General features: G+C 44.2%; 1 protein-coding gene across 3 annotated transcripts; it reads left to right on the plus strand.

Moving 5' to 3' along the window:
- Positions 1-4,265: 4,265 nt before the first annotated feature.
- Positions 4,266-10,191, plus strand: LOC139385063 (zinc finger protein 319-like). Of its 3 annotated transcripts, none has more exons than XR_011628908.1 (3): positions 4,266-4,374; positions 6,686-8,771; positions 8,952-9,079. XR_011628908.1 is itself a non-coding variant. In XM_071130111.1 (2 exons), the coding sequence occupies exon 2, from the start codon at positions 6,873-6,875 to the stop codon at positions 8,670-8,672; it is 1,800 nt and encodes a 599-aa protein (XP_070986212.1). In that variant the 5' UTR covers positions 4,266-4,374; positions 6,686-6,872; the 3' UTR covers positions 8,673-10,191. The 3 variants fall into 3 exon arrangements, 1 of the variants encoding a protein (XP_070986212.1); XR_011628907.1 differs by having other exon boundaries at positions 6,686-8,775; positions 8,952-9,058; XM_071130111.1 differs by having other exon boundaries at positions 6,686-10,191.
- The last annotated feature ends 3,903 nt before the right edge of the window (positions 10,192-14,094 follow it).

Genomic DNA, 14,094 nt, shown 5'->3' on the forward strand with positions numbered 1-14,094 from the left:
GCAAAATGTCTTATTCATGAATGTAAATTCACTAATAAAAAACCACTCTTCCGTGTTTTCTAGAAGGAAATGGAGCAGTACATTAAGAACACAATGTTCTGGGACACTGTAAAGTCCATGGAGAATAAGAGCACCTCCTCCCAGCTGCCCACTGCACTGTGGCTAGGAAACACTGTCTCCACTGATAAATCCACTATAATTGAGAATTTCAATAAGCATTTTTCTACGGCTAACCATGCTTTCCACCTGGCTACCCCTACCCTGGTCAACAGCACTGCACCCCCCACAGCAACTCGCCCAAGCCTCCCCATTTCTCCTTCACCCAAATCCACATAGATGATGTTCTGAAAGAGCTGCAAAATCTGGACCCCTACAAATCAGCCGGGCTAGACAATCTGGACCCTCTCTTTCTAAAATGATCTGCCGAAATTGTTGCAACCCCTATTACTACCCTGTTCAACATCTCTTTCGTATCGTCTGAGATTCCCAAAGATTGGAAAGCTGCCGCGATCATCCCCCTCTTCAAAGGGGGAGACACTCTAGACCCAAACTGCTACAGACCTATATCTATCCTACCCTGCCGTTGTAAGGTCTTCGAAAGCCAAGTTAACAAACAGATTACCGACCATTTCGAATCCCACCGTACCTTCTCCGCTATGCAATCTGGTTTCAGAGCTGGTCATGGGTGCACCTCATCCATGCTCAAGGTCCTAAACGATATCATAACCACATAAGAGACATTACTGTGCAGCCGTATTCATCGACCTGGCCAAGGCTTTTGACTCTGTCAATCATCACATTCTTATCGGCAGACTCAACAGCCTTGGTTTCTCAAATGACTGCCTCGCCTGGTTCACCAACTACTTCTCTAACAGTGTGTCAAATCGGAGGGCCTGTTGTCCCGGACCTCTGGCAGTCTCTATGGGGGTGCCACAGGGTTCAATTCTCAGGCCGACTCTCTTCTCTGTATACATCAATGATGTCGCTCTTGCTGCTGGTGATTCTCTGATCCACCTCTATGCAGACGACACCATTCTGTATACTTCTGTAGACTTCTGGCCCTTCTTTGGACACTGTGTTAATAACTAACCTCCAGACGAACTTCAATGCCATACAACTCTCCTTCCGTGGCCTCCAACTGCTCTTAAATGCAAGTAAAACTAAATGCATGCTCTTCAACCGATCACTGCCCACACCTGCCCGCCCGTCCAGCATCACTACTCTGGATGGTTCTGACTTAGAATATGTGGACAACTACAAATACCTAGGTGCCTGTCTAGACTGTAAACTCTCCTTCCAGACTCACATTAAGCATCTCCAGTCCAAAATTAAATCCAGAATCGGCTTCCTATTTCGCAACAAAGCATCCTTCACTCATGCTGCCAAACATACCCTTGTAAAACTGACCATCCTACCGATCCTCGACTTCGGCGATGTCATTTACAAATTAGCCTCCAACAGTCTACTCAACAAATTAGGTGCAGTCTATCACAGTGCCACCCGTTTTGTCACCAAAGCCCCATATACTACCCACCACTGCGACCTGTACGCTCTCGCTTCATACTCGTCGCCAAACCCACTGGCTCCAGGTCATCTACAAGTCTTTGCTAGGTAAAGCCCCGCCTTATCTCAACTCACTTGTCAACATAGCAGCACCCACATGTAGCACGCACAAAGCCAATTCCTACTTTGGCCGCCTTTCCTTCCAGTTATCTGCTGCCAATGACTGGAACGAACTGCAAAAATCCCTGAAGCTGGAGACTCTTACCTCCCTCACTAGCTTTAAGCACCAGCTGTCAGAGCAGCTCAAAGATCACTGCACCTGTGCATAGCCCATCTGTAAATAGACCATCCAATCTACCTCATCCCCGTACTGTATTTATTTATCTTGCTCCTTTGCACCACAGTATCTCTACTTGCACATTTATCTTCTGCACATCTATCACTCCAGTGTTTAATTGGTATATTGTAATTACTTCGCCACTATGGCCTATTTATTGCCTTACCTCCCTTATCTTACCTCATTTGCACAGACTGTATATATAATTTTTTGTACTGTATTATTGACTGTATGTTTGTTTACTCCATGTGTAACTCTGTGTTTGTGTCAAACTGCTTTGCTTTATCTTGGCCAGATCGCAGTTGTAAATGAGAACTTGTTCTCAACTAGCCTACCTGGTTAAATAAAAGTTAAAAAAATAAAAAAAATTAAAAAATCAACATTCTTCTAATAAGAAATCTGTAAAAACAATCAATATGTGTGTTCCTTTTAAGGACTTTGTATAATCTGTAATTTGTTGTACCCCCTAGCATATGTTATCATTGTCTGCTTGTATACTTCTTGTATGTATACTGGTTTATCTGCAATAAATATATATATATATATACATATACAGTATATATTTGAGAAAAAAACAAGCTTGTGTAAGGTAGTAACACAAACTGGCCACATCAGGGACATTAGCGCAATATACAATCATTTCAATATGGATAAATAATTCAACATGTCATTTTAACATGATAGTATATGTTTCCCACTCAAACTATTGAAACAACGACATCCATGTCTCACTAATTTAAACCATTAAAGAGTTTAAAACTGCGCACACGATGTAACCAGGCGCTCCAGACACAAGCCTCCATAGTGTCTGTGCATTAGGCTGAACGTTTGCCGTACCTACGTATTGCGCACACCCAAGTCTCTAAAGCCAGTGAGGGAACATTTAAATTTTTCTCAATGTTGCCTGCATGTCAATTTCATTGTAAATACACAACACTGATTGTAAGTACTATGTAAACGTGTGCAGTGTGTAACTGTACTGTACCTGACATAATATATACTTAACCTTTATTTTATTTGTGTTGCATCCTTTTTAATCTTATACAAGATTACTTGGAAGTAATATATTAATTGTGGCTCTGATGACTCAGATTAGAGAACATGAAAACTCAATCAGTCACATTGGGGCCGTGACTCCCACCCATATACTAAACTCCCACCCCCATCCGTCCAGGAAAAATGAAATGTTCATCAATCTGTACTTATTCTGATTACAGCTACAGTAGCCTAGTGTGTATCAATGTTCATAGTGCTTCAATTAGTAACGAATATAGAATTTGGCTTTACAATGCATTAACCCTCTTGTTGTGTTCGTTTCATGTTCATTAATTCTGTGTTCCGGGTTGAAAATGATCGCCCCATTATAGCTGATTATAAATCCATAATAATAGATATATTATCACCTAATGTTGTGTTAGAACCTTTTATCAACTTAAGTTATTGTGAACATAAGTTTTTAACTTCTATTTGCTATTTATGGCCTGTAGGCCTCATTGACCTGAGCTCATACAACTAGTTTTTGAGTAAAACAAGCATAATCTATGGATTATTTTGACTATGACAAATACTCAGATGAAACATGTTGTGCTATTTATCAGACTATTTTGTGTCAAAGTTTAACAAGGACTCTCTCCAGTGTCATGATCAAAGATATGATCATGAGCCTCACATACAATATATCGTTTTGGTCATTGTGCTGCCACAGAATGAATTGTGAGCAAGGCCTCAAAAAAGCTTATATACTGTATACCAGAGCTGCGAGAAAAGCTTCTATATATTATTGAAACAATGTTGAGATTGTTTGTGAGAATGCCAACAGGTGTGGTTCTGTGGAGGAAAGATTCTATTGGGGAAAGGTTTCGGTGGGGGTTGCCATGGAAGCTAAGAAGGGGAGTGAGGTGTGTGTGTGTGTGTGTGTGTGTGTGTGTGTGTGCGTGTGCATGTGTGTTCAAACACTCATGCATGTGGGGGTCTGGGAGAGGAAGTGTGTCCATCTGATGAATGGGCATGTGCCTGATCTCAATTTTATACACTAATTGTAGTCTCACCCATTAATTTATAATGACCGAGAACACCACAAGTTAAACCCAAAACTTAATGAAAATCATCTAAATGCATTTTGTGTGTTCAGATGCCCTGTGAGGACAAAGTCATGAAACCTTATGACAATCAGAATAAGTGAACTACATTCGTCCGGGAGAAAACTTCGGACAAATCGGTCCAATTCGACCGGAACACAGCAGGAGGGTTACAATTATACACCAAAGTTATACCAAATCGAAGGAGAACGGTTGAACGGACTGAAAAATAAGAACAACCTTACATTATGATACAGAAGGGAGGGGAAATGTAGCTATAACATTTGAATCTACACCCCGGGGAGTGATGCAGGCTGTGGAGATTTCCGGTGTACATTATTAGTGGATGGCGTTCCGCTCTCATCTCGCCACCGTCCTCCGCCAGCCGAAATATTTATCGGAAGGTCGACTCCTGTCCTGGCACCAGAGGAAGATGACTGAGAGCCATAGCGAAATGTAAGCTGTCAACCGTGTTGACTTATATATATCTATATATATTTTTAAGTGATGTTGTATTTATGATTGCATGAAGATGTATTACGCCGCTTTTGGTTGTATAAAAGGTGGAGTGTAATAGCTCCGGTAGGGCGGCCTAGGTCGGCGGCTGGCACAATCCGAGACCATCGATGGGGCCTCGACGTTTCCATTTTTATTTTCCCCCTTCTGAAATAGCTAAATTAGCTTGGTAGCTAGCCATCTGGTTAGTCCTTTTCGCAGACAAGACAGTAGCTTTAGGCGAACAACAGCTGTGTTTTTTTGCCGGCGACGTTATAGGCCTAGACATATTATTAACTAGATAATACAAATTATACATTAATATTTTGAGATTAGTCATCTGTTTTTTTACAAACCGACTAGCCATGCTAACCCACGTAACTTGCTTAGCTAACGGACGTTAGCCACCTAATGCTATGTATCTAATAAATAACCATTATTATCGAGCTAGTTAACGTTAGTTTATTATAATCATACACCCAGGTATAATTTCGGCGTCGTTTTTAATAGGTCACTTGTATCGCCGCATGATGTACTGTAGGTTTAAAGGGGAGAACATGTAGTTCAGTGTCATTTTAGTGCCTGGACCTCGTCTCAGCCTCTCTAGTTAGCGAAACAGGTAACTGTTGTAGTGATGTTGTTACTAGTTGAAGAAGGATGCTGTCGTTCATATATAAAGACGACTCAACAACAAAACAACAAACACACAATCTGGTGCGATCTCCTCTCATCTCGCTTTTATCTAGCTACATATGGTAACACCAGATCATTTGATTTAACTCTAAGAAAATATATATGTTTTACCATTATACTGGTGTGGCTATACAAAACAAGTCATTTTTATCAACTAACCTGGCGATACTATCAAATGCAATTGGATTTGTCAGATGCGCCGAATACAACAGGTGTAGTAGATCTTACGGTGAAATGCTTTACTTACAAGCCCTTAAATCAACAAGGCAGTTCAAGAAATAGAATTATGAAAATATTTTATAAATAAACGAAAGTAAAAAAATAAAATTAAAAGTAACACTAAGATTAGGTTTCAATAACGTGGCTATATGCAGGGGGTACTGGTACCGAGTCAATGTGGTACCGAGTCAATGTGGTACCGAGTCAATGTGCAGGTTAGTCGAGGTAATTTGTACATGTAGGTAGGGGTAAAGTGACTATGCATAGATAATAAACAGTGAGTAGCAGCAGTATTAAAACAATGTAAATAAACAATGTAAATAGTCCGGGTGACCATTTGATGAATTGTTCAGCAGTCTTATGGCTCGGGGGTGAGAAGCGGCTAAGGAGCCTTTTGGAGCTGGACTTGACTCTCCGGTACCGCTTTCCGTGCGGCAGCAGAGAGAACGGTCTATGACTTGGGTGACTGTCGTCCTCGATTCGTGGAAACGGGAATGACCATGTCCGTTTGAATCTAGAAAATGCACCATTGTTAAAAATGTTTTTTTGGGGGGGGCTCCATGAATTAATCCAACAATGTGTACTTCATGTTAAAAAAAAAACTATTTATTTTAATAACGGATAATTATCTAAATTTAAACAGACCCCCTTGCAACTGGACACAAACATTTTACTATTAAATCGAGGACGAAGATGGTATCGCCAATACCAGTTTAGTTAAAATCTCTGGTGAGGTTTTGTATAGACACCTGTAATACCAGTGTAATGAAACCATTCTTTGGGGGTTGAATCACATGATCTGGTTTTAAAATCTGTAGCAAAACATTTAAGATGTAGTCTATGTCCATCTCGAAATGTATACAATCCTAAAAATGTATAAAACATAAAATCCAGTCGTTTTGAGACTATTAATACCATAGATTTGGTTATACCATTGCGTTGCAGTTAAAAACAATGCACATGGGCTCCCGAGTGGCACAGCAGGTCTAAAACACTGCATCTCAGCGCTAGAGGTGTCACTACAGACACCCTGGTTCGATTCCAGGCTGTATCACAGCGGTCTGAGGCACTGCATCTCAGCGCTAGAGGCGTCACTACAGACACCCTGGTTCGATTCCAGGCTCTATCACAACCAGCCGTGATTGGTAGTCCCATAGGGCTGCGCACAATTGGCCCAGCGTTGTCCAGGTTTGGCCGGTGTAGGCCGTCATTTCTAAAATAAGAATTTGTTCTTAAACCGACTTGCCTAGTTAAATAAAATGTTAAATAAATAAACAACATACATGGATCCATTGCATAAAATCTGTTTCGGCTACATTTACATCATGTTCATATACCCCCTCTGTCTTTCCCTCTGTAGGGTTTCTGCCCTTTTACTAGTGGACGACCAGAGGTGTATCACCTATTGATAAGAGCCGGTAGAAAACACACCTGTTGGACATCACCAGCCTCGACCAAAACCTGCCCCCATAGCCGGGCCTTATTGGATACCCCTGGGCCTCCCCTTCACACAGTCAAAACTGAATCAATACGCGCGAAGCAGCAGGATGACTGAGGCGTGGCAGCAGCACGCAGTGGCCCCCCCACCCACCGTGGTGCACAACCTCCCCCCGGGCTCCGACAGCGCCCTGGGCTGTGCCGTGTACGGGATCGTCCTCCAGCCGGATGTGGCATCCCTCCAGCAGCAGCCCCAGCACGGCCAGCAGCATGCCGTACCCGCCCAGCAGCCTTCCCTACAGGTAGGAGGCGAGGGAGGGCACAAGTGCGGCGCCTGCGGCCATGACATATCCCACCTAGCTAATCCACATGAGCACCAGTGTATGGGGACCGGGGATCGGTCGTTCCAGTGTACCCAGTGTATGAAGATCTTCTGCCAGGCCACTGATCTGTTAGAGCATCAGTGTGTACAGGTGGAACAGAAGCCGTTTGTGTGTGGCGTGTGTAAGATGGGTTTCTCTTTGCTCACCTCGCTGGCACAGCACCACAACGCCCACAACAACGGCAACAACCCCATGAAGTGTTCCATCTGTGAGAAGACCTACCGCCCAGGTTCTGGCAACAACACCCCCACCTCCTCCGCCGCCAACCCGTCCACCGGCGAGGCCTCCAGTGGCGGGGCAGCGTGCGGAGCGTCAGCCCCTACGGCGTTTGAGGCTTCGGGACCGGACAGGCCCTACAAGTGCTCGGTGTGCCACAAGGGCTTTCGGCATCTGTCTGAGCTGTCGCGACACGAGCGGGTGCACACGGGAGAAAAGCCTTACAAGTGTGACACCTGTGACAAGAGCTTCAGCCAGTCGTCTCACCTGGCCCACCACCAGCGCACCCACAGCTCAGAGCGGCCCTACAAGTGTGCCGTCTGTGAAAAGTGCTTCAAGCACCGCTCACACCTCGTGCGCCACATGTACGCCCACTCCGGCGAGCACCTGTTCAAGTGCAATTTGTGCGAGATGCACTTCAAGGAGTCGTCGGAGCTGCTGCACCACCAGTGCCAGCCCACAGTGACGTTGGACAGGCCGTTCCGCTGCGGCTCGTGCGGGAAGGGCTTCAAGCGGCCTTCGGATCTGCGGCAGCACGAACGCACGCACTCCGAGGAACGCCCGTTCCAGTGCGAGGAGTGCCAGATGAGCTTCAAGCAGCAGTACGCCCTCGTTCGTCACCGCCGCACTCACAAGAACCCGGCCGACCGGCCTTTTAAGTGTAACCTATGCGACAAGGGTTTCCTGCAGCCCTCCCACCTGCTGTACCACCAGCACGTCCATGGCATGGAGAGCCTGTTCAAGTGTGCTTCCTGCCAGAAAGGCTTCAGCCAATCTGGTGAACTGCTCCGGCACAAATGCACCGGCTCAGGGTCGGCGTCTGGCTCTGTGACCGCGGCCACGCCGGCGGTGGAGAAGCCCTACAAGTGTGACGTGTGTGGCAAAGGCTACAAGAAGAAGTCGACGCTCCAGCGCCACCAGAACTCCAGCTGTCAGGAGAAGCCGCTGAAGTGCTCCCTGTGCAACCGGCGCTTCCTGTCGCCGTCTGAGTTCGTGACGCACCGCTGCGACCCGTCACGGGAGAAGCCCCTGAAGTGCCCCGACTGCGAGAAGCGCTTCAAGTATTCCTCGGAGCTGCAGCGGCATCGCCGCGTTCACACCGGAGAGAAGCCTTACAAGTGCTCCAGCTGCGACAAGAGCTTCAAGCAGCGGGAGCACCTGGTGAAGCACCAGGCGGTGCACTCGCGGGAAGCCCAGTTTAAGTGCGTGTGGTGCGGGGAGCGTTTTGTGAACCTGGGAGCCCTCCAGGAGCACACGGTCCAGCACACTGCAGAAGGAGGCGGTTATCCCACAGCCCCGTGTATCCAGTGAGCAGGTCTGCTGCTGTTTGAGCGCCTGTACAGTGTGAACTCACGCGGTGACATGGAACGTTGCCCGCCAGGCATACAGCAACACTCTTCCTGACACCTTGTTTGTATATAACCACACATTCATTATTTACATTTAGTTACACCCCCCCCCCCCCCCTCCCTCCCCCACTCCTTTTGCATAAACAATGGTAAAACTCTGCTTAATCCTAACCATGAAGTTATTATTGACACCTTCTTCCTCACACCAAGGTAATCGTGCCCATGTTCTGCCCTTCATTAGTGACTTCCAACTACCCATGACCCAGATCAACTGAAAACAGTACATCAACTACCCATGACCCAGATAAACTACCCACGACCCAGATCAACTGAAAACAGTACATCCACTACCCATGATCCAGATCAACTGAAAACAGTACATCAACTACCCATGACCCAGATCAACTACCCATGACCCAGATCAACTGAAAACAGTACATCAACTACCCATGATCCAGATCAACTGAAAACAGTACATCAACTACCCATGATCCAGATCAACTGAAAACAGTACATCAACTACCCATGACCCAGATCAACTGAAAACAGTACATCAACTACCCATGATCCAGATCAACTACCCATGACCCAGATCAACTGAAAACAGTACATCAACTACCCATGATCCAGATCAACTGAAAACAGTACATCAACTACCCATGATCCAGATCAACTGTGGTCACCTTGTTGGATGCAGGAAAAATGCAACTTGAAAAGGAATCTTTCAATCTGAAAAGGCCTTGGAAATGTATTCATACGGTGTAACATCTAATACTTAGGAGTTGCTTTTTAAAACAATTATGGGAATTATTCACTGACTCCTTTATGGTCATATAATTTCTTTGCTGTGGTTTGGGTGAAGTTTTGGCCACACTACGTGTTGAACTCCCCCTTAACCCTCTGGTTGGCTGTTAGTAATGCCCAATAAACCCCACCCCTCATTGACTTAAATATACGTTTCTGCATGAGTATATTTAAGCAATATGGCCCCGAGGGGTTGTGGGTTATGGCCAATATACCACGGCTAAGGGCTGTTCTTATGCACGATGCAATGCGGAGAGCCCTTAGCTGTGGTATATTGGCCATATACCCACAACCTCCTTGAGGTGCCTTTATAAACTGGTTATCAATGTAATTAGAGCAGTTAAAATACAGGTTTTGTTATACCTGTAGTATACCACGGCTGTCAGCCAATCAGCATTCAGGGCTCGAACCACCCAGTTTATAATTGTGAAATATGTTTATAGTTAGCATCACTGTTGTACTGTAGTAGCTTAGGTTTGCTTAAAAAAAAAAGAAGGAAAAAAATGTGACAAGTTATATCTTGTGTCCTCTTTGGAAATCTGTGGTAGATAAACTGTCTAATCTCTGTACTATAATGAATAGCAACTACTGTAGTATGTGTCAATGGGAATATTTCCCCACATTCTGGACTACTTTGGCTCCCTATGTCATAGAAATAAACACATACCATATCTCTCCGTCAACGTGGGGCTCCCGAGTGGAACTGCATCTCAGTGCTAGAGGTGTCCCTACAGACCCTGGTCCGATTCCAGGCTGTATCACAACCGGCCGTGATTGAGAGTCCCATAGGGGGCGGCGCACAATTGACCCAGCGTCGTCCGCGTTTGACCCGGGGGGTTAGGCCCCGTCATTGTAAATAAGAATTTGTTCTTAACTGACTTGCCTAGTTACATCAAATAAAATGTAGGGTTAGGGAATGGGCCGACGATGCTCACAACCTCTGAATCCTCTACGTACTGTTTGTACATAAATACGACACGCTAACATATTAACAAACTTAGTGGTAGAAGTTGTCAAAATGTGTTGGAAGAACTGCTTCTGCCACCTGCTTTTCTACCCAGTTGAGTTGAGATTGTTTTGTGTTTTTGTATTTAAGCAAAAAAAGGGGTGTGGAGGACATCCTCCGGTCCGGTGGCATTGTCCTCCCGACAGGTGGGATCACTCTTACGCTACGCTCGTCCCTCAACCCACAGAGCAGACAGTTGGTCGTAAGACAACGGCCCACTGGTTTTTTGTTTAAACCAGTAATGTCTACATCTGGATTTCAACCTAGCAGTTATCGTGTGATTTAAAAAAACATAAAATAAAATAAAAAAACACACATTAATCTCTTTATCATGACTTTCATTTGGACATGTTGGCCTTGGTTTGTGCCTAGGAGGTCTTCATGTAAACCCTGCCACGTTTAGGGTCCCAATTGCACACATTGTTCCCTCAGTTGCCCCTGAAATAGCTGTGAGAGGACTTGTATGTTAGTATGTCTATATGTTGAGGTGGAGAAGAAGGAGAAAGATAGTATGTGATTATGTATGCAAGTTTATACATATGTTTTTTTTTATATATATTGTTTTATGATAGTGTATTTGGAAGAGAAAAAAAAAGAAACCGTATGCTCACAATGTGTATTTGGAATGAGGATATGAAACTGAAAGGTTAGCAGTGAGAATGTCATGTGGTGCATTCATCCTAAATGGCACCCTATTCCCTATGTAGTATACCAGGGTCTCTGGTCAAAAGTAGTGCAAGCTATAGGGCGTAGGGTGCAACTTGGGAAGAAGTTTTATGTTTGACCTGGGTAGGATGATGAGGTAGTCAAGCACTTGTGTCTGCAGCTAGGCTATGAGCGTGTTTGACACTTGTGTTTGACACTTGTGTCTGCAGCTAGGCTATGAGCGTGTTTGACACTTGTGTCTGCAGCTAGGCTATGAGCGTGTTTGACACTTGTGTCTGCAGCTAGGCTATGAGCGTGTTTGACACTTGTGTCTGCAGCTAGGCTATGAGCGTGTTTGACACTTGTGTCTGCAGCTAGGCTATGAGCGTGTTTGACACTTGTGTCTGCAGCTAGGCTATGAGCGTGTTTGACATCGCAGCCAAAACATTTTTTAAAGGCGTGAACGACTAATCTACAAATCACCTTGAATCATACAGTGCCTTGCGAAAGTATTCGGCCCCCTTGAACTTTGCGACCTTTTGCCACATTTCAGGCTTCAAACATAAAGATATAAAACTGTATTTTTTTGTGAAGAATCAACAACAAGTGGGACACAATCATGAAGTGGAACGACATTTATTGGATATTTCAAACTTTTTTAACAAAGCAAAAACTGAAAAATTGGGCGTGCAAAATTATTCAGCCCCTTTACTTTCAGTGCAGCAAACTCTCTCCAGAAGTTCAGTGAGGATCTCTGAATGATCCAATGTTGACCTAAATGACTAATGATGATAAATACAATCCACCTGTGTGTAATCAAGTCTCCGTATAAATGCACCTGCACTGTGATAGTCTCAGAGGTCCGTTAAAAGCGCAGAGAGCATCATGAAGAACAAGGAACACACCAGGCAGGCCTGAGATACTGTTGTGAAGAAGTTTAAAGCCGGATTTGGATAGAAAAAGATTTCCCAAGCTTTAAACATCCCAAGGAGCACTGTGCAAGCGATAATATTGAAATGGAAGGAGTATCAGACCACTGCAAATCTACCAAGACCTGGCCGTCCCTCTAAACTTTCAGCTCATACAAGGACAAGACTGATCAGAGATGCAGCCAAGAGGCCCATGATCACTCTGGATGAACTGCAGAGATCTACAGCTGAGGTGGGAGACTGTCCATAGGACAACAATCAGTCGTATATTGCACAAATCTGGCCTTTATGGAAGAGTGGCAAGAAGAAAGCCATTTCTTAAAGATATCCATAAAAAGTGTCGTTTAAAGTTTGCCACAAGCCACCTGGGAGACACCAAACATGTGGAAGAAGGTGCTCTGGTCAGATGAAACCAAAATTGAACTTTTTGGCAACAATGCAAAACGTTATGTTTGGCGTAAAAGCAACACAGCTGAACACACCATCCCCACTGTCAAACATGGTGGTGGTAGCATCATGGTTTGGGCCTGCTTTTCTTCAGCAGGGACAGGGAAGATGATTAAAATTGATGGGAAGATGGATGGAGCCAAATACAGGACCATTCTGGAGAAAACCTGATGGAGTCTGCAAAAGACCTGAGACTGGGACGGAGATTTGTCTTCCAACAAGACAATGATCCAAAACATAAAGCAAAATCTACAATGGAATGGTTCAAAAATAAACATATCCAGGTGTTAGAATGGCCAAGTCAAAGTCCTGAATCCAATCGAGAATCTGTGGAAAGAACTGAAAACTGCTGTTCACAAATGCTCTCCATCCAACCTCACTGAGCTCGAGCTGTTTTGCAAGGAGGAATGGGAAAAAATGTCAGTCTCTCGATGTGCAAAACTGATAGAGACATACCCCAAGCGACTTACAGCTGTAATCGCAGCAAAAGGTGGCGCTACAAAGTATTAACTTAAGGGGGCTGAATAATTTTGCACACCCAATTTTTCAGTTTTTGATTTGTTAAAAAAGTTTGAAATATCCATTAAATGTCGTTCCACTTCATGATTGTGTCCCACTTGTTGATTCTTCACAAAAAAATACAGTTTTATATCTTTATGTTTGAAGCCTGAAATGTGGCAAAAGGTCGCAAAGTTCAAGGGGGCCGAATACTTTCGCAAGGCACTGTAATTAACTACTCAAATGTTAGTTGCAGATCGGTCAGTCGGTCACAATTTCCCCATGATGCATCACGGTTTTGATGCTCTCGACAGGCCTTCTGCATGCCAACGCTGGTCAAATATGTCCCAGTCTGTGCGTCTGCCTCTGCTGCCATCAATTTTTGTCAACTTTGAGATATAGACGATGACATCATTCTGTGGCTTAATCTGTGTAGGCTACATTCAATCTTGAATGATATGTACAGTATATCATGTTCATATACACACTGCACTAACAAAATAAACTCATCTTACAATATTATTGTTTTACAGTATTTGTGTTCGCTTAAATACACTGGACAGTAACTTACCACACATTCGAGAGGGGGCAAAGTACTACTAGTCCTCTTAACGGGAAGTTCTTGACAGAAAACAGGAAACTGTCTCATACACAAACACAATACTTCAACGCACATGGAAATGTTGACCACATTTTTTAATTATCAGGTACCGAGGTGGAATTACAACACACCACACCTGAAAGGAAACTGCATGTGAATATTGAGAGTGATCATGTGACTATTTTGGTACGTATTTCAGACTTTCACTAGATATTTGCCAGAAAGGTTTATATACATTTACTTAGTCAAATAAGATATAGTTTATGTTTCAATAAAGCAATTGCTAGGTTAAAAATGTGTGATATATCTTTAAACGAAACCCGCTACAAATGAAAACCCTGCTGGTTAGAATGCGGCCGGTAACAAGACAGAGTAGTGATCTTTGCGCCGCTACATCAACAACCTCAATAGTGGCTCCAATGTTGCGTTTTGGTGAGGGGGGTCACTGGCGACT

This window comes from Oncorhynchus clarkii, chromosome 26, assembly GCF_045791955.1.
Source record: "Oncorhynchus clarkii lewisi isolate Uvic-CL-2024 chromosome 26, UVic_Ocla_1.0, whole genome shotgun sequence".
Lineage (NCBI taxonomy): Eukaryota > Metazoa > Chordata > Actinopteri > Salmoniformes > Salmonidae > Oncorhynchus > Oncorhynchus clarkii.

Bases quoted from the DNA above. Each gene is read 5' to 3' on its own strand.
- LOC139385063 (XM_071130111.1), top strand. From the start codon at position 6,873: ATGACTGAGGCGTGGCAGCAGCACGCAGTGGCCCCCCCACCCACCGTG.